The 19048-nt window shown below is 33.4% G+C and overlaps 1 protein-coding gene across 1 annotated transcript; it reads left to right on the top strand.

Moving 5' to 3' along the window:
* Positions 1-2979: 2979 nt before the first annotated feature.
* LOC115976002 (cyclin-C1-2-like) lies at positions 2980-13610 on the top strand. The gene is made up of 9 exons (XM_031097065.1): positions 2980-3085; positions 3215-3321; positions 4191-4230; positions 5572-5616; positions 8034-8152; positions 8260-8383; positions 9309-9359; positions 10415-10562; positions 13475-13610. The coding sequence occupies exons 1-9, from the start codon at positions 3054-3056 to the stop codon at positions 13577-13579; spliced, it is 771 nt and encodes a 256-aa protein (XP_030952925.1). The 5' UTR covers positions 2980-3053; the 3' UTR covers positions 13580-13610.
* The last annotated feature ends 5438 nt before the right edge of the window (positions 13611-19048 follow it).

Below are 19048 nucleotides of genomic sequence, written 5' to 3' on the forward strand. Positions count from 1 at the left end.
TTGAGTTGTGGGATTAGAAATATATTGTAATCATTTCTAAAAAAAAAAAAAAAAAAAAATGTAACATTGTAAATAATTATACTTAGTGTAACTTGAAGTTAACTCATTTGTGCTATGTCGAAATGAATTTTAATAATTTCCTAGCTAAAATGTGTTCAAATTCTACCATACTCATGAGTTTTTTGATTGGATGGTAAATTATATTTGATTGGCATCAATTTAATATGCATGATAAGCATATAATCTCAAAAATGGACTTGATAACCATATATCTATATATAATATAAAAACGAAACGTTTGACTTTTTGTTGACAATTTTTCATTATGCTATATTGCTACACAAATTTATACCACATATATACATTTAAAAACACTGAACAATTGCGCCTTTTCATTTTTCCCTTTAAATTTCAGTATCTACTTCCTGTTTCACATAAGAGGTATATATTAAAACATAAAATTGTCATTGAGAAGAAAAACATCAGTAAGGTGTAGGGAAGAGAATGAAAAATCTGAGAAGAATAGCATTCGTAAGGCGTGTAAAGAAATCGCTCAGTATTATTGTTGCTACCATTAATGTGGCTTAATTCTTGGACCTTTTCACTATTTAACCAAAAAAAAAAAAAAAAAAAAAACTACTTACAAATAGTAATTTTTAAAAAGATCCATAGATTTTTTGTGTTTCTAAGAAAGATAAAAGATAAGAAGTTGAGAAGATGTTACCAAATGAAGAAATCTTCAGTATTATTTAGGGGTGTCAATATTCGATCCAACCCGCGAACACGACACGATCCCAACACGGGTTTTTTCGGGTTAGGGTTGGGCCTTAATGGGTTTGGGTCATAAATGGGTCGACCTGAAAGCGACACGATAGGAAACATGTCATAAGCGGGTCAACCCACGAAACCCGCAATAAACACGTTTAACACGCCAATTTATTTGTGTCAACCCGAAATGACCCACTTAACACAACCCATTTAACTCGTATAACAAATAAATATTTATTTTATTTTAGATTTGTCAAATACCTTTTATATCCAACATATATTTTAAATTTAGAAAAAAAAGTGAGTAATTATAAAAATTTACAAGGAATATAATTGGAAATTGAAACTTAGCATTTGACGAGTTTCAAGGATATTATATTTTTGTTAAACTATGTTATTTTATTTTTGTTAATCTTTGTTATTTTGAATTTGGATTGAAGTGTATGCCTTTTGAAGTGTAAAAAACTTATTTCTAGATGAATGTTATATTTTTGTTGAACTATATTATTTTGAATGTGGGTTGAAGACTTGAAGTGTATGCATTGCTTTTTAGGATGTAAAAAAATTATTTCTAGATAGATGTTATATTTAATATTATGTAGATTGAAATGGGTTGTGTTACATTTGTGTCAACCCAACACGACTCGTTTATTAAGTGTGTCAAATGGGTTGGGTCAGGTCAACCCGCCTTATTAACATGTCGGGTTAGGGTTGAAGGATCATGACATGATTATTAAATGGGTCGGGTTAGGGTTGAGTCATTTAGTCGAATACTCCTACCTCGACACGACACGAACCCGACACGCTAACCCGAATTGACACCTCTAGTATTATTGTTGCTACCATTGGTGTGGCTTGATTCCTAGACCTTTTCACTATTTAACAAAAGAAAATCCAACTTACAAATAGCAATTATGGAGAATATCTACATGTTTCTTGTGTTTCTAAGAAGGATGAATTAAGAGAAGAAATTAAGAAGAAGTTACCAAATGAATATGAACTACTATTTATATCCAAAAGATTATGACCCTTCAATAGGTACATTTTCATTCAATATGTGCATTTTTGGTCAATAGACACATTTTCATTTAATATGCATTTTTTCGTTCAACAGGTACCTTTTCGGTCAATAGACACATTTTCGTTCAATAGGCACCTTTTGGTATATTCAATTTGAATGGTTATGACTTTTCAATAGACACCTTTTGGTATATATATTACAACTTATCTTGCATATACCTATATATACAACACAAACTAAACTAGAAACGCAACATTGCTTTTTTTTATTTTTAATTTTTTTTTTATAAACTCATCCAGTAACTATTCCTGTGCATTGCACGAGTTAGCAACTAGTCTATATATCTAATAATAAGTGAAGTTGAGAGAAACTCAAATTAGAATTCTAAATTAAAGTTTCAATTTTACGCCATGTGTCATAAATTATTTATTCTTAAAGTGTTTTATTTCTTAATTTTAGAAAAAAATGTGAGGTCACATCGTAAATATTCATCCAAGTGAGTTATTAAGTACAAAAACTAAAGAGTTTAGAATAAATGAATCGTAAAAAATAAAGTGCTTCATAATAATTTTTTTTTTAAAATATAGACAATTTACATTTTATATCTAATAATGTCCATACAAAATATTTTAAAGAGTTAACAAAATATAAAAATGACTATCAATAGCATTTAAATTATATATATATATATAAATTATATTATGCATTTTATTATATATCTTTAAGTGTATTTATGCATATGCATGGGGTTACAAGTTAGTATATATATAAAGCCAAAGTTAACAAAAAATTTAATTAGATTCCAAATTAGATTTCACTTATGCACTAATTTTGTGCCATGTGTCTAATTAAGTTTTTTAATATTTGTGCCAAGTGAGTTAATGAGTGCAAAATACTAAGAATTTAATTAATGAACTATAAAAAATAAAAATAAAAAACCAATCATAATCAACCTCTCTCTTTTGAAACTTTTTTCTCCAGAGGCTAATTGGTTCTATCCAAACACAAGGAGACCAAACTGATCTGTAGCTTGCTCATTCAATACTCGGGCCTCTCTTGAGGCCTAAGTTGCTAAGGTCCATAGCTTTATCTAATGGGCCTAAGTCGAAATGGAGCCTTCGAGGACCGAGAGACTTTTCCACTGGCCTCGCAACACTTTTTACTTTACTTCTTCAACCATCAAACCGAAATCTTGAACCATCGGGAAACATTGACATTAAAATTCTCGATCAGTCTCAGAATATTTCTCGTATCTGATCCAAACATGGCCGCCAATTTCTGGACATCATCACACTAGTATCTTTCCTTCCAAGACAACATCTTTATCTAAATTTCACTTTGTTTCTTTATGTTTTTATTTTTTGGGTTTTTGTTTTTCATGTTTTTTGAAATTGGGTCTGTTTTGTTTCTGTGATTTTTGCTCAGCAAACAGTTGTTGGACCAGGAAGACGTGGATGTGGTGCACCCACTTGACAAAGAAAAGGGCATCACTCTTGAGGATTTCAAGCTCATTAAGTTGCACATGGCCAACTGTATTCTCTCTCTCTCTCTCTCTCTCTCACACTCACTTTTGTTGGGTTGCATTCAATTTTTAATTTATGGTTTCTTTTTTGATGGATTTGATCTGGGGTTCAGCTCATTTAAGAGTTTTCTTTCAAAACTCCCTAAAGTTTTATAGTTGCAGGAGATATTGATGGTTGATACTTTCGTTGTTACCCTTTTGTGGATTGTTATCATTTTTCTCTGATGTTGTTATATTAGTGAAAGTTGCATGTGTATCGCTGACCAATAAAAAAGAGAAAGGGAATGTTGCATCTGTATCTTGTAAACACACTGATTAATATTGTGGCGGTTGTAATTTTCACATGGTAATAGGTTGGCAATGAAAATTGATAGAAATTTGATCATGTTCGATAGAGGATTGGTGCTTTCCCAGTGCAGTGAACGGAAGCATATTTGGTTTCAACAAGACTTAATTGCAAAACAAGATGCTTAATTTTTATGTTCAGAATGTTGTTAATAACTTGTTACTTTGAGTTTCTTATGGTATTAATGATCTTAGAGAAAATGGTGGTTTTTGTTCACTCTCTCTCTCCTTGCTGTGTTTGTGTGTGCAGTATATTTGTATGTTTTACTGCTAGGAATAGATTTTCTGTCAGAAATTGTTGTACAAGTTATTTGCTACTATCCCTCACAGCTTTTGATTTTATGGGCTGTCTTTTGTTGATTGTGTTGTTGTGATTAATTGAAGGCTCATCAAACTTACGATGTAGAGTCATCCCCTACCGATATTTTGTTTGATGGTCACATGCACATACATGAAACTGCTAATAGTTTTGCTCTCCATATCTAAACCATTCTAAATGTAACCTTTAATTTTTTGGGTAAATTTTCTTTTCAGATATATGGAAATTGGCTCAAAATGTTAAAGTGAGGCAAAGGTTTGAACTTATTCTCCTAATGTTACTTAACGTATCACCTTTTTTAAAAGAATTGTTTCTTTCCCTCTCTGCTTAGATGGTTTCTGCAGTCTTGTCTCGCATGTAGCTTTTATAATTTCTGCCCTAGTTATTTTGTTGATTTAGGACAATGATTAGTCCATCTGGGCATGTTACACTTGTTAAGAAGTATCATAATATTGACAATGATTAGAATTGGGGTTACTTTTTAAAATATTTTATATAATTTTGTTTTCTACTATCTAAAGAATCTGATTCTTGGGCATCTTCTACCTTGTGGTTGTTGCAAATTTTGGGATAGATGAAGCACCATAATATTGCTCTTCAGATATTCCACTCTAGGAGAAGTTTGAGAGTTTTCAAGCAAGTTTGTTTAATGCATCACCGAGATAAAACATTTATATTGATAGTTTGCTTTATGTTAGTTGTACCAGATTTTGTTCTAAAAATACCACTAGTCTTTTTACTTATTAAAAGGACAAAAGCTTTATGAATTGAATAAGCTCTAACTGTATTTGGGGTCTTACACAATGTATTTCAATTTCTGCTTTTTACAATTTGTTAGCTGTTAGCTGTTAGCTCTTGAGCTTTTTTTTATTTTCTTCGTGTCCAGAGTGTTCGTCATCATGAACACAATGTTCATTTTTTCAATAAAAATTCTATTACCTATTAAAAAAAAAAGAAAAAAAGAATAAGCTCTAACCAAGTGCAAAGTGCATGATCTACCATAATAGTATATATTCTGAGGGGATGGAATTTTATGTATCATCATTGCACTATACTTTGGCTAGGCTTGTTGAAACAATGTTAAAAGGAAGGATGACTGTTTTTTATTGGAAACAACAAAGGTAATTTTTTCTAGAATGTGATGCAGGACAGAACGGGTAGAAAATAGAAATAACGGGGAAGGAAGAACAGGACAAATACTAGGCTTCACCACGTAGAATCTGCCTAAATCCTAGGCTTCACCACCTAATCATGCTTGGAATCACCACCAAGTTTAGAGAAACATATCTAATCAGAATTTTTGTTCAAATTACACTGCTTCAAACATTCCTGGAGCCTCTTTTTTAATAGTTTTCAAGGATTACATTAGGGCACAATTACATCTAGTAAAATCCTCAACAACATTAAAGTCTAAATTCAAAACTGAAATATTTTACCTGGTAATGAGCTCTAGCTCAAATGATATATCTTTCTTCCGAAAGATGAGGTCTTTGGTTAAAGATTTGGGTGTGTCAATAATAAAATTTAAAGAAAAATATTTATTCAACAAATTTAACTAATTGATTTGATCTCTAATATGCCGTTAAAATGTTTCAGGGTTGTAGCCACTGCAGTGACATATATGAGACGTGTTTACACCAGGTATTTAAATAATAAATAATTGCCTGATGATGGTAAAAATATGCTCATTTGGTAATAATAAGCTCATGGCTTGTGCTTTGCTTTTGATCCTAGTAATGACTATGAAGTTCTTGTGAATCTGTACCAACCACTTGATAATTGATAATTGATTACTACTAGTTTGTTTTATTGTTTTGCTTCTGGTTAACAACTACGCATCCCTCCTTTTTTTTTTTTTTTGGTAATTTAATTGCACTTCTTATATATGTCATGTCACATGTTACAAAGTATTTTAAATATGCTTTATTAATTTCTTTACTCATCTTTGATTATATGCTATATAACATAAACTAATGGGGCAATTTATTATGCTGATTTTGGTGCTTGTTCATATCCCCAGGTGTTGGCAATAGTTGCACACTTATACGTATGCAAATATTTCGTCCCAATTTATAATTCAGCATATCTATATGAGTGATTAGTTTCAAATGCTTAGCAATTTGAAGTTGAGCAGTAGTAATTTTTTATGTAGAAGCATAAATTGCTAGACAGACAAAACTAGAACACCAATTATAAATATTATTATTTCAAAAATTGTAAAATTGATCCCATAATTAAAGTATTAATTTTTCCTTATTCCAAGAGTTGACAATTTAATAGATAGTGCAAGCACAGGAACAATTATCACAATTTAAATCAATATAAAGCAATAACAAACTAGCTTAACTAACTGCTGATGTCACTACCCTTATTAATAACTACCTAATAGCTAACAGCTCTTATCACTAACTGCCTTAACACAGGCATACTACTAATCACTTCACTTTTACAAAAAGCCTATCACTAAGAGTACATCGCATGGTAACTATAACATGTTGTGGAGTACAACGGCCTATGTCTGCATTACACTTTGAACTCATGCTGCCCCAACTTGGCTGCAACTAGCTACTTTGCTTCATAACCACAGCAGCAAGCTCAACAGTCTTTTCAATTGACTTCTTGACTTTTTAAGCTCATCTTTTAGGGTCTTGATTTCCACCCCCCCCACCCAACTTTTTTAAAAAATGAAAAAAAAAAAAAGTAACAGGTCTTGATTTTCTCCTTAAGTGAGGATTCATCCTTATGTTTTTTAGTGTATTTATTGGATTCATCTAGTTCAATCACTAATGCCTCCTCATGATCAACCTCATTAAGATTTTTAAGGAATTGCTTAGATGTTTTCTTCATTTTAGTGCATTCATTAAAAAAGCTTATTATAGGCTATATATAAAGTCCATCCTTATCATTATAAGCCTCCTGTGATGAATTTTCATGATCATGTGGGCCTCCACATCGTACTCATCATAACTCCTTATGCTATAAAATATAGGTAGCTTCAATCAAAATCATGGGAACACCAAGGGACTGGGACTTATCCAATACAAGGGGGTAAAAGGATCACAGTCAAGAAACTAATTCCTAAGTGATCCTACCCTCTAATACCAATTGAAATTTCTAAAATTTACCCCCATGTTCTAATTAACGGATTAATTGTTTCGTATTACAAGAGTAACAATTTAACAAAAAGTGCAACCGTAGTTACAATCGTCACAATCCAAAGCAACATAAAGAAATTAAAAGGAATTTGATGATGAAATGGAAAACTATTGCTGATATAATGGTCTACTTCTTCACATCCATCATGCAATGCATACAGATATTGATCGACATACAAATCGTGGTATACACTTTCGTTTACTAGCTGAAGCTTTATGCCTGTCCAGTGGAGATCATGTTTGCTCAAATAATGTAGTAGGTAAATTCAAGACTGACTCTTCGAAAGTAAAATGGACCACTCCGTAGGTGATTTTCACTATAGAGGAAAAATTTACAATCATTCTTTACTCACAAAACCTTTGTAGACTAGACTTGACTCATAACCTAGCAAGCAATCCTTTTGCATTTTATGCTGGGATTAAATATAAAGTTTTTCTGTACCCTTTTCCTTTGCTTGTTCGTTAAAAAAGGTATCTTGATTAGTAATGAACTAAATGGTCATTTTGGGACAATCTTGAACCAATTATGATTTTCTCAATCAAAGGAATGAAAAATATATTAAACTCAACCTTGTAGGAACCACTTTATTTCTTTTTACTTATGTTGTTAACTTGGTGAAGGTCAAGTATGTCTTCTCTCTCTCTCTCTCTCTCTGATTGCCCTTAAATATTTGGAAGGACATTCTTTTCTGAGTAATTTCTGATCTGTCCTTTGACACTAGTTTATATACAAACACTTGTAATTGTTTTTGTAGCCAATTTACTATTTCATCAAAAGAAAAAGCCAAAACAAAAAAACAAAAAATAAAAATAGCATCACCTCATAAGAAAGCACATTCAGGCAATTTTTTATGCCCAGTTGTGCTTTTGCTTGCTAAGTTTAACTTCTTTTTGTGCTTTCAGAAAGAGTATGACAGAATATGATCCGCGTCTTGTGGCTCCAACCTGCTTGTACCTGGCATCAAAAGCAGAAGAAAGCACAGTGCAGGCCAGGCTTCTTGTATTTTACCTTAAAAAATTATGTAATTACTTGATACTAGACTGATTGTATGAATTTCCGCCAAATTCAATTGTTGTCATTCTACGTTAGTGTGTGAAGTGCTTAGAACATACCTTTCTTGTTTTACAGATGCTGATGAAAAGTATAGGTATGATAGATATGAAATCAAAGACATCCTTGAAATGGAAATGAAGATTTTAGAAGCACTCAACTATTATTTAGTTGTATTCCATCCTTATAGAGCATTGTCTCAGTAAGTATTTCATCCTTTATATTATCTACCTTAAGTATCTTCTGGTTGGTTATAAAATATTTGGTGGTTCTCTTTGATGAATTAATTGTATAAATTTGAACTGTTAAATGATTAGGGTGAGCTCCATCGGGGTTTATTTTAACTCTTGTAAATACAGTTGACTCAACTTGATGAATTACTTGATTGAGAGATAACATCATGAAAATTCCATTACTTACTTCCTGCCCTCCTCTTTCCCCCCAAAATAATATCTTGAAATCACATTGTGATCCATTTTAGCTGTAGTCATTCTGGGATTTGACTTGGTATCTCACCTTATATAAAGCTCCAATGGTAAAATTTTCCTTTTTTTTTTTTTTTTTTTTACCACACATCGTTTTGTGGTTGGATTTTAACGTATAGTATCATATATGATGCTTGTGGGTGTGGCCAAAGTTGATTTGATTTATATTTGTAAATGCATATCTTGAATTAAATATTTAGGGTGAATGCTATTGCAGTTAGTCTTCATATTAATAACTTCTTTTAATATCCAACTTTTAGATGACACTATAGCTGAATTAGGTTCATAAGTATGTTACCATATTGTACCTGACGTAATAATGAAATGGCTATGACTAATAGTGGCTGGTACCTATCTTTAGGAGTTGCATGTTTGCATTCGCTTTCTCCTCTTCAAATATAATCATACAATTCTGGAATTGCAAACTCACTTTATTTAATCATGAGCTTCCTTAGGTTACCTGTCTGAAAAAGAAAAGGCTCATTTGGTTCTAGTTATGTTAATAATCATCTCTGTGCATGATGTTTAGACCAGTTAATCCTTTTTGAAACGCTGGTTATATGATCTTGTCAATGAAATATCTTCCTCAGTTTAAATGGTTCTTTATTTTCTTTCTTCCCCACCCTTTTTTTTCTTTGCCAGGTTGCTTCAGGATGCAAACCTGAATGATATAAGTATGACTCAATTAACTTGGTAAGTGTCCAATCCCCAGCATAGTCAATTTTGTGTGGCTGCTGCCAGCACACATCACCATGCTTCTCAAATTCTTTGTTCTTGTTCTTTTCAGTAAAAAAATATAGCTTTTATATTTGTTGATAACTAATTATATTCTTTTTATGGTCCTGTTCCAATTTTCTATTTAATTTACAAGCCTTTTCTCTACATGTGATGCAAAGTGGGTAGAAGTTGAAATGGGATTCTTAGTTTTCACAAAAACCACAGCAAATTAAAATAAGGCTTTTGTTAACTAGTGCCATAAGTGCACAAGTTAAGGTGCATTTAATGCTTAATTAAATGATTTTTTTATGCATTTTTCAAAAAATAAAGTCAAACTGTGCTCACATATCAAGAAAAAGTACCTACAACCACAATGAATTTGTGGTTGCAAACCAATAAATTTCTTGACAAGCGTATTTTTCTTTTCGAAAAAATGTGCATTACAATTCATAATTGAATTTTCATTATTCCTTTTAAACTGTGCCCTTAGGCTTAAAGGCACTAGTTAACAAGACCCGATGAAGCTTGAGTTAAAAATACTTTTTATTATTATTTTAAAATCTCAAAGGAGCCTTCATGATTTAGAAAAAAGAAGTTGTTATTCCTGTCAACATTGCATCACCAAGGATAGGCCGACAGTTTATTAGTTTTGTTGATACTGTACATTTTTATATCTACATCCTCCTCTTGCTATACTCTTGGCATGTCATTCTGTGTGCCAGCCATCAATTCTGTAAAGCTTAGTTGCTCTTGTTTGTTTTACAACATCGTTTAGCCTCAGTTGATGTTCAATTGGTTGGCTTTTCCTGGTATTTTTAAAGGAGACATCCAAGGTTCAAATCCCCCCCCCCCCCCCCCCCCCCCCCCCCCCCCCCCCCCCCACCCCCCCCCCCCCCCCCCCCCCCCCCCCCCCCCCCCCCCCCTCCCCCCCCCCCCCCCCCCCCCACCTCCAACTATCGAAATATAAAAATAAAAAAGTTGATGTTCAAGAACATAAACATGATGTAGCATTGCTTTTTTGAGACATGCAGGGGACTATTGAATGACACCTACAAGATGGACCTTATTCTTGTACATGCTCCACATCTGATAGCTTTAGCTTGCATTTACATTGCTAGTGTACTAAGGGAGAAGGATACCACTGCATGGTTTGAAGAACTTCGTGTTGATATGAATGTGGTAAATTTTCTTCTCATGAGGTTTTCCGTGTCCTCTTATTCTGGCAACCTCTTTGTGAATGCTTTTACCAGAAATATATCATTATTTTCTATTCAATGTGACTCTCATCTTGGTATGTCATATGTTGTTGAAAGCATTGGTTTGATCTAAGATCATGGTTGACACATAAGTCTCAATCATAGCGTCTGGCCCTATCTTCAACCTAGTCTTGCAATACAACCTGGTCTTGCATCGGTTATGCTACGAGATCCTACTGTGTCTACTTGAAGTAGTTTGAATATACAGATAGGGGCACTGTCCTTTAAATATGAGTATAATATCTGAAAAGTACTAAAGAAAATATAATAAAATGAGGTTCACTTATTTCCTTATGTGAATGATTATTACTTGCCACAAGAATTTTGCTAATGAAATTTCTGACTATTTGATAGTCCATTATAAACTAAACCAAGTTTGTTTGGGGGCATAAGAATCTTATGGTTTTGTACAAATAATAGTGTTTCACTATGTAATATTTAGTCATGTATAATTTTGTATGTATTGGAATGTGTAACACAAACAATGGCATGTACTGATATGGTCTAATATAGAAGGATTCAGCTGAGGAGGTGCTTTCTACGCATGCTTTCGTCAGTATTTGGTGCAGACACCAAAATTATTGCTATTTTGAAATTTTGAATTTCCAATTGACATAACTTTATGTGATTGAAGATTTTGTGGGATTTTAAAAAAAAAAAAAATTATGGTTTTATTATTTTCCTTATTGATGTACTCTTGAAAGTCAATTTAAAAAGGCTCCACTAAATATAGAAGGCAGATTATTGAGACGTAAGATATTATGTTGTAATGATGGGTGCTGGTTCCTAGGTTTTCACTTTCCATGCTTAGTGCTGATTCTAAGCAAACTGTAGTTATTGATTCCTAGGGCTATCCTTCAATTTTTTTCCCCTAAATTCTAATGCTATCTCCTCTTCCTCCCCTTTTGAACCTGTCCTGCATCAAATTTAGTATCAAAGCAAACCCAGATCCAGTCCACAATATTGAGTCCCTGCCAAACCACCCCTCATTGATTCCCATTTACCAACAACCATCAAAACCCTTCAATCACCGCAATGACCCTTGCTGTCCACCCCACTGAGCCCATACAATCAAAAGACCATGAGCCCAACCACAAAAAAAATCCCATTGTTGCAGTTGTACACCATCACACCACCAACATTCCTGTGAAGCCCATCAACCAGTCCACCAGAACTGTCTATAACATTGCCTTTTTACCTGACACTGGCACCCTAATCGCAGATCACAAACCCTCATGCACCTGCAAGTAGAGCTTCCTGGCATTCTAAAGAACTACAACCAGATCCAAAAAACCTCCTATCTGACGTGCATAAGCTAAATACATACCCAACTACCCTAGCCTCTTCCATAGAACTTAACGGCCATAGTCCCGAGTCCCCACTTGCTGTAGACAATCCTTTCATCCTTCACTCACCATTGTCGTGTCGCCACAGTTGTAGCACATCGGCATTGCCACCAAACATCACAGTGCTAGCACCAAAGTTTCAATTTGAGACCACCTCAAGTCATTGTCGTGTGCCTCTCCAGTTCATCTCCTGGAACTGAACTGAAGATGCCATTTGTGAACTCCATTTACAGTCAAATACTGAAATCTAATTTGGTTCTAGGCCTTTTGATCTATTGTCTGTCTGTGCCCATGTAATGTGGTTTTTTTTTTTTTTTTTTTCAAAAGAAGATTTTTTAGCATATAGGTCAGACCACTGATCAACTCATTATTTACTAAGCGGGCCAGCATCTTAGCCCTGCCCACGTGTCACAACGACTGGTCTGATGTCCTTTGTGTTTGAAGAGTTCATGTAGCCACGGTCTAGCAGCCCAATTGCACAAGTTCAATTCCACACATTTCACAGCCTGGATCAGATTTCTCCCTTCTCTTTTTGAACTAAATAGACATTTAAATATCATCATTATTTTCTTTACTTGATTAATTCCACCAAAAGTTTATTATTTTATTTCCTTTTACAATTGCTTGTTAGTTAGCTGCTGGTTTGTTTAACAATTTTTCCTTGATTACCCGTAATTAAAAAAGAACAGAAAATGATCAATTGCCATTACTTTTTCCTTGTTGGGTGCTGATTCCTAGGGCTGGCCTTTATTTTCTATTCAATTGTTTTCCCAAAATTCTTATTCTATCCCCCCTTCCTATCCCCTTTTGAGCCTGTCCTGCATCAGCATTCTAATTTGAACCCATTATTCCAATAACGCTCAACACAGCAAGCTTTTGAACCTAAATTTTAGGGGTTAACTATGTAAACCCTGATTCGGAGTATTATCAAGTGTCATATTGCAGGTGATAGGGCTTGTTTATCAACTGATATTTGGAAATTTTATATCAAAACAAAGTCATATTTCTATACCATCTTTAAGTTCCAAAAATAAATTATTATGCTCTTTTCCCCAGATTATACGGGTTATAGAATACAAGAGTACGAGCTTATATATGTATATTTGTATTCTTTTTCTTTTCTCTTGTTACCTGTGCTAGAGATTGACATGCCAAGGAAGTAAAAATTGAGTGTAGTTCTTGATAGAGTTGATTTTATAGGAGTTAAGTACCTATCAAGGATCTTAGAATCTCTATATCTTCAATTAAAATTTATCTAGAATAAGCGGTAAGAGCTCATAGTGTTGTATAAATGGCTATTATTTGCTTGCTAATTCCTGTGCTTAATGAGCATAAGCCTTTATTATGAACATTGCATTTGTGACCATATAATTAACAAATTGCAATAAAATGTTCGCCAATTTTACTATTATGATTTGATAGCTTGTAAAAAGTGCAGATGCTCTCATCTGCTTGCTGAAATTATGAATGCTGTGTATGTTTTTGACAGGTGAAAAATATCTCTATGGAGATACTAGACTTCTATGAAAACCACAGAATGATCACAGATGATAGAATCATTGCTGCTTTCAGCAAGCTAAATTTGAAGCAGTAAATGGTATGGTAGCTGTTCTTCCTGCAGGAAAATGGATTTAGCTTTATTATGACCAACATAGTCATTGATATATCTCAAAAGAAGCCAATGGTATTGGTCTTTATGGTACTACAAAGCGATCATCGTGATCTGTGCAAAGCAAAGATGGTTAGCTTGCTGCACTTGTCATTAAAGGGGAGAAAGCTGTAGAGGAGGCAAGATCTGTAAAATCACCATGTTTTATAAAAATGCTTAATGTAGCATAGTTCACATAAGAAAGCTAGTTGATCAATCAGTCTAGCTGCTTGTAGCATTTTTATGTATGCAAACATGTACCTGATTTTCAGTCAATTGGATTTATGTAATGTAAACGTTAGAAGCAGTTAACTTGATTTGTATGTCTGTAATGTTGTGAAAATTAATGGCACCCCCCCCTTTCCCCCACCCCCCAATATGAATAATGGTAGATCTTACGATGAACGATGAATTTAGAGCCCGTTTAGATGGAGAGGAAAATGAAGAGTGGAAGGGAGTAGAGTTGACTAAAATTAAGCTAATTTTTGGTTAAACTTAAATCTATTCTACTTTACTCTACTCTCCTTCTCTTGCCCTCAATTTAAACAGACCTTTAAATAGTTTGACCCACTATTATATGAAATTAGGGAGTATCACATTGTTATACTTCCAAAATACTAACATAATTACTTATTTATTTGGATGAATCTAAGGCAAAAGACATAAACTCATTTGAAAGTGTTTATCATGCAGAATGCCTAATAGCCCGTTTGGTTGGAGATTTTTAGGGAGTATCACATTGTTATACTTCCAAAATACTAAAATAATTACTCATTTATTTGGATGAATCTAAGGCAAAAGACATAAACTCATCTGAAAGTGTTTATCATGCAGAATGCCTAATAGCCAGATTGGTTGGAGATTTTTAATATCGTTGTGAAAACTGTGGTTTAAAAAGTGTTGTGAAAACACGTGTTTACGGTAATCATAAAGCAAAAAATGTGTTTGGTACCATGTTTCAAATAACATATTTTAATGTGTTAAAAAACATAATTGTGTGATTGGTATGTGTTTTTTTTATTTATTATTTTTTATTTAAATTTAAGCTGATAAGTGGCCTCTCTAGTTGGCATTGAAAAAGGAAGTTTTATGTGTTGTTTAATTAAGCGGCCTCCATGTTTTTTAAAATATTTACAAAAGTGTCATTGGGCAACATTGTTTGAAATATGAAAACTGGTAAGAGAAGTTTTCCTAATTTAGTGTTTAAACACCCTAAAATGAGTAATGTAACTCAAAACTCCTAAAAAAAATACTCTTAGCAAATGCGTTTTTTATTATTATAAATTTTTAGAACCACGATTTTTAGTGTTTAAACATTGAAAACTGTTGTTTGGAATTACATACTAAATATGCCCTAAACTTTGGCAAACTGCAAATTTTTAATTGCATTTTCTAAAATGAGGTATTCACGAGTATATGCCAGAAAAAATAGATTAAGACCATTTTCACTTGAAAAATGAGTTTTTCCATCATGAATTGTCACTTGATCCAGAGGTGTTGAGCAAATGAGCTGATAATTTCTGTGTCTAATTGTCATAGTCATTCCCATTGCTTAAAGAACTAAACATTGGCTTGGCTTGGGGAAATTATTTTCGTCAACATATTGGGTAGCCAACCCAACTGATTCAACGTTGAAACTTGGGAAGAATCTTTGTTGGAATCTTAGAATTCATGATCAGTTTAAAATATTGCTTTGGAGACTCAATTAATTTGGAGACTCATAAACAATCTCTTGCCTAACAGAATTAGAATGTCAAAATTTAAAATGCCCATTAAAGTCAGCAAGAAGATGAGACTAGCATCCACTTGTTTTCTCCATTGCCCCATTGCCAAGGCAATTGGTTTGGCCCATGTTGGAGCATCATATATGAGGAAATCCAAGCCTATTCATGCTTAGAGCTGGTCAAAATCATTGTAGATCCCCTATCTATAATTCTAAATGATTAAATACATCGTGATAATTTTTCTTAGCTTGTTGATGGTTGTTTTCTCATAGTTTTTCTGTAATCCTAATTCAACCGAGTCTGACATTCTTGTGAGTTCAATCCATGTTTTATTATTATTATTATTATTTTTTCCTTTTTGCAATGCCCAAGCCCAAGTTTCCCATTGGAGAAATTGAAGGATTGTGGTTTGGAGGGTATGAGTCAGTTTCTCTTGGACCTTTTGCATGAGCCCAGCCATATGTGTTAAAATGTGGGTTAGGGACACTGATAGCATCTTAGACCCATGGAAGAAGTTTAGTATCATTTTCATCCCAAAAGAGGTTTTATGCTTGTATTGTCTATGGTTGAATCTCCTAAACAAATTCTTTTTGACTTTAAAACATAGTTGACTCATTGGCTAACTCTAGCTTGTAGCCCTCACTTAAGTGAGCATCCCAAGAGTTTAAAATGGCTAAGAAAAGGTAGCCAATGACTTCTTTTAGTGACACATTAAATTCTTAATCTTTACCCTATGTTTTGAAATGGTCCTTATCTTTTGAAATGTTTCATTTTAGTCTCCATACTTTGAAGTTTGTGTCAAAAAGGTTACTGGAGATAACTGTCGCTTTAATTTTCTCTATCTCCAACTAACATAAAAGAAGCTAACAAAGTATTTAAATAACCAATTTCTTTCTACTATCAGAGTCCCTAGGATTTTGCTAAACAATCTCAACTTAAAATCATAGAAAAAAAAAATTAAGGGTGGGGTCTTTTTGACACAAATAAGTATAAAGACTAAAATGAATCATTTCAAAGGTTAGACACCATTTTAAAAATTGTGGTAAAGGTTAAAATATGTTTACTTTACATATTTATTGTATGGAACCACTCACTTTGAATACATTTTGTTACATTACACCACAATGCTTTATATCTTAACGGTAGAAGTAACTCAATCTCTTTTTCCATAAATCATCACAAATCCCTTTACTTGGTTGTTAATAATACTAATAATAAAGCAAACTAAAGAGCATTAGATCTCTATTTTCCTATCCTGCATTGAGAAAGTCCCACAGGTCTATGTCAAAACTGGAGTCACCCCAAAAGTTTATGCCATCATCGTCACAAGCGTCCCCCACTATTACCTCTGGTATTATTTCCTCAGTCCAAAGGTTTGGCTTGGGCTCCGACTCTAAACCACAACTTAGGGAGACTGGTAGTCTCTCATCACCTTTCTCGCCCTTTAACAAGTTTTCCCACCAATTTATTTTGTTCTCTGAGGGCTTTGATGTTGGAGATACATTTTTAACATTTTCGTTCAGTTGTAACCTTTCTGCAATTATAGGTTTCCCACCTGCCAATGTTAAATTTTTTGACAAGGTTCTGGGTTGTGGTTTTATTACATTCACTTTCACTATATCTTGTGCCTTTTCTTCCGCATCGTTTGTACGGGAATTACCTTCTTGCGGCGCAGGTGTGTATTCCAATAATTCTTCACATCATTAGCTGTTCTACCTGGAAGTCGACCAGCAATAAGTGACCACCTACACGAATAGAGAATATATAAATGTGTTCAAATAATTTATTAATTAATCTGTTTACTAAAGAAGGCCATGTTAGCATGCAAAAACTGTTGGGTCCATAGGACTAGGTTGGAAAACTATGATGAAATGTAACATTTTATAAGATTTTCAGTGTGTCTTGAGTGTGTTTGAAATCAATTTCAAGTCCAAGGAGAATTAACTATTTGGAAATCTCAACTCCATCTTGATCCCTACTCAACGTTTCAAGAATTACTAATCTTGACAGATCAAGATAGATTTTTGACCTTTAGAGAATTGTGATAGAATTCATTTTTCAAGCCCAGCGCATCGTTCAAGCTTTTAGGGTTTTGTGCAACCCTATAGGACGTGATTACATACTTTAGAGAGATGTGCTTTTGCATCTAGGGTTTGTTTGTATAGAGTTCTCTTAAAGCATCAACCCAAAGATCCAAGTTCAAGCTTTTGAATATCTGATGATCAGGGAGAAATTGCTGCAATCATATTACAACTAAGTTATTGAAGATCAAATCATCATATGGGTATTTGAAGTTGTGAGCAATAGATTTAAATTCAATGGAGTTCAATAGTCAAAGAATCTGTGAATTCGGAGCTACCGTATAATCACGCTAGCATTGGTTAACCCCGAACATTGGCTGGAGGATGGAGACAATATAGCTAAATGAGACGAATGGAAAGCTCTGAACAGTGGTTGGAGGATGCAAGAGAAGTAGTAGGGGTTCAGCCTAATTGCCTAGCTACGTCCACAATGGAAAGCTCCATATAGTTGCCTCATACTATTATAAATATGTTAGAATAAATTCATCTCTCTCTCTCTCTCTCTCTCTCTCTCTCTCTCTCTATATATATATATAGCTAGTATTATAAAATAAAAAAATAAAATAAAAATTATCTAGGAATAGTAATAGCCTAATATATATATATATATATATATATATATATTTACAGTTAATATATAGGTAGTATATAAGAGTTAAATATATTATAGTATTTTACAGTTATAAGAAAGGTAGTATGTCTTGATTAGTAAATACCCTGCTATACTATAATTATTTCATAGCAATTATCATATCAATCTCTGATTACTAAATTATAGAAGCTCATGGAACGTTCGATTCTTCAAGCTCAACATTTCATTTAAGTATCGCCTTTAACATATGACCACTAACACCCTGGTTATAGATTGTTTGAAAAAAAAACAGTTATAGTGTCGATGTATGTCAGTTAGCATAATTGTTTCACCTTCGTTTCTTCCATGACTATATTTATCTTTTTAAAAAGAGATCTCGCTTATGTATATGATATGTAATCTAATCATAATTATTAATCTATATATGTTTTTTAGAGACTTGTGATTAAGAGCGATCCGTTTTGGAACTGAAATCGACTCTTGATGGTAGAGGTAGATTATAACCGAAGAGTGTGGATAGGATTGGATCGGGTCCGTGGCCCTTGTTTTTTATTGATCACCCTCCAGGTACTTTGCCCTATTGTCCAAGACTATTAGAGAAATGTCCTATTGTTGTTGACAGGCTCGCGGATTCTAATTGATTTGATGTTTCATATTTAAGATTTACGTCGAAGGTGTTTTAGACCAATTGAGTTATAACTCGGAAATTTGGAAAATTAAAATTAAAAACTTATGAAATAAAATTGCGATGGACTCGAGTTCATGCAGAGCTCAGTAGTCCATGGCATTTTTTTTTTTTTTTTTTTTTTTTTTTTTTAATTTGATTACCCCATACCTATAGCTGCGTTCAAGGAGCCCTATAATGATGTTTTAAATGGAACTTGAGCTCCATAAATTCGTGTTCCATGCAAGTTTTTATTTTTTTATTTTTTATCGCCCCATACCTATAGTTGCGTTTAGGAAGCCCTATAATAGCATTTTAAATGGAACTCGAGTTTTATGCAAGTTTGTTTGTTTT

The sequence above is a fragment of the Quercus lobata genome, chromosome 2 (assembly GCF_001633185.2).
Source record: "Quercus lobata isolate SW786 chromosome 2, ValleyOak3.0 Primary Assembly, whole genome shotgun sequence".
Taxonomy (NCBI): domain Eukaryota; kingdom Viridiplantae; phylum Streptophyta; class Magnoliopsida; order Fagales; family Fagaceae; genus Quercus; species Quercus lobata.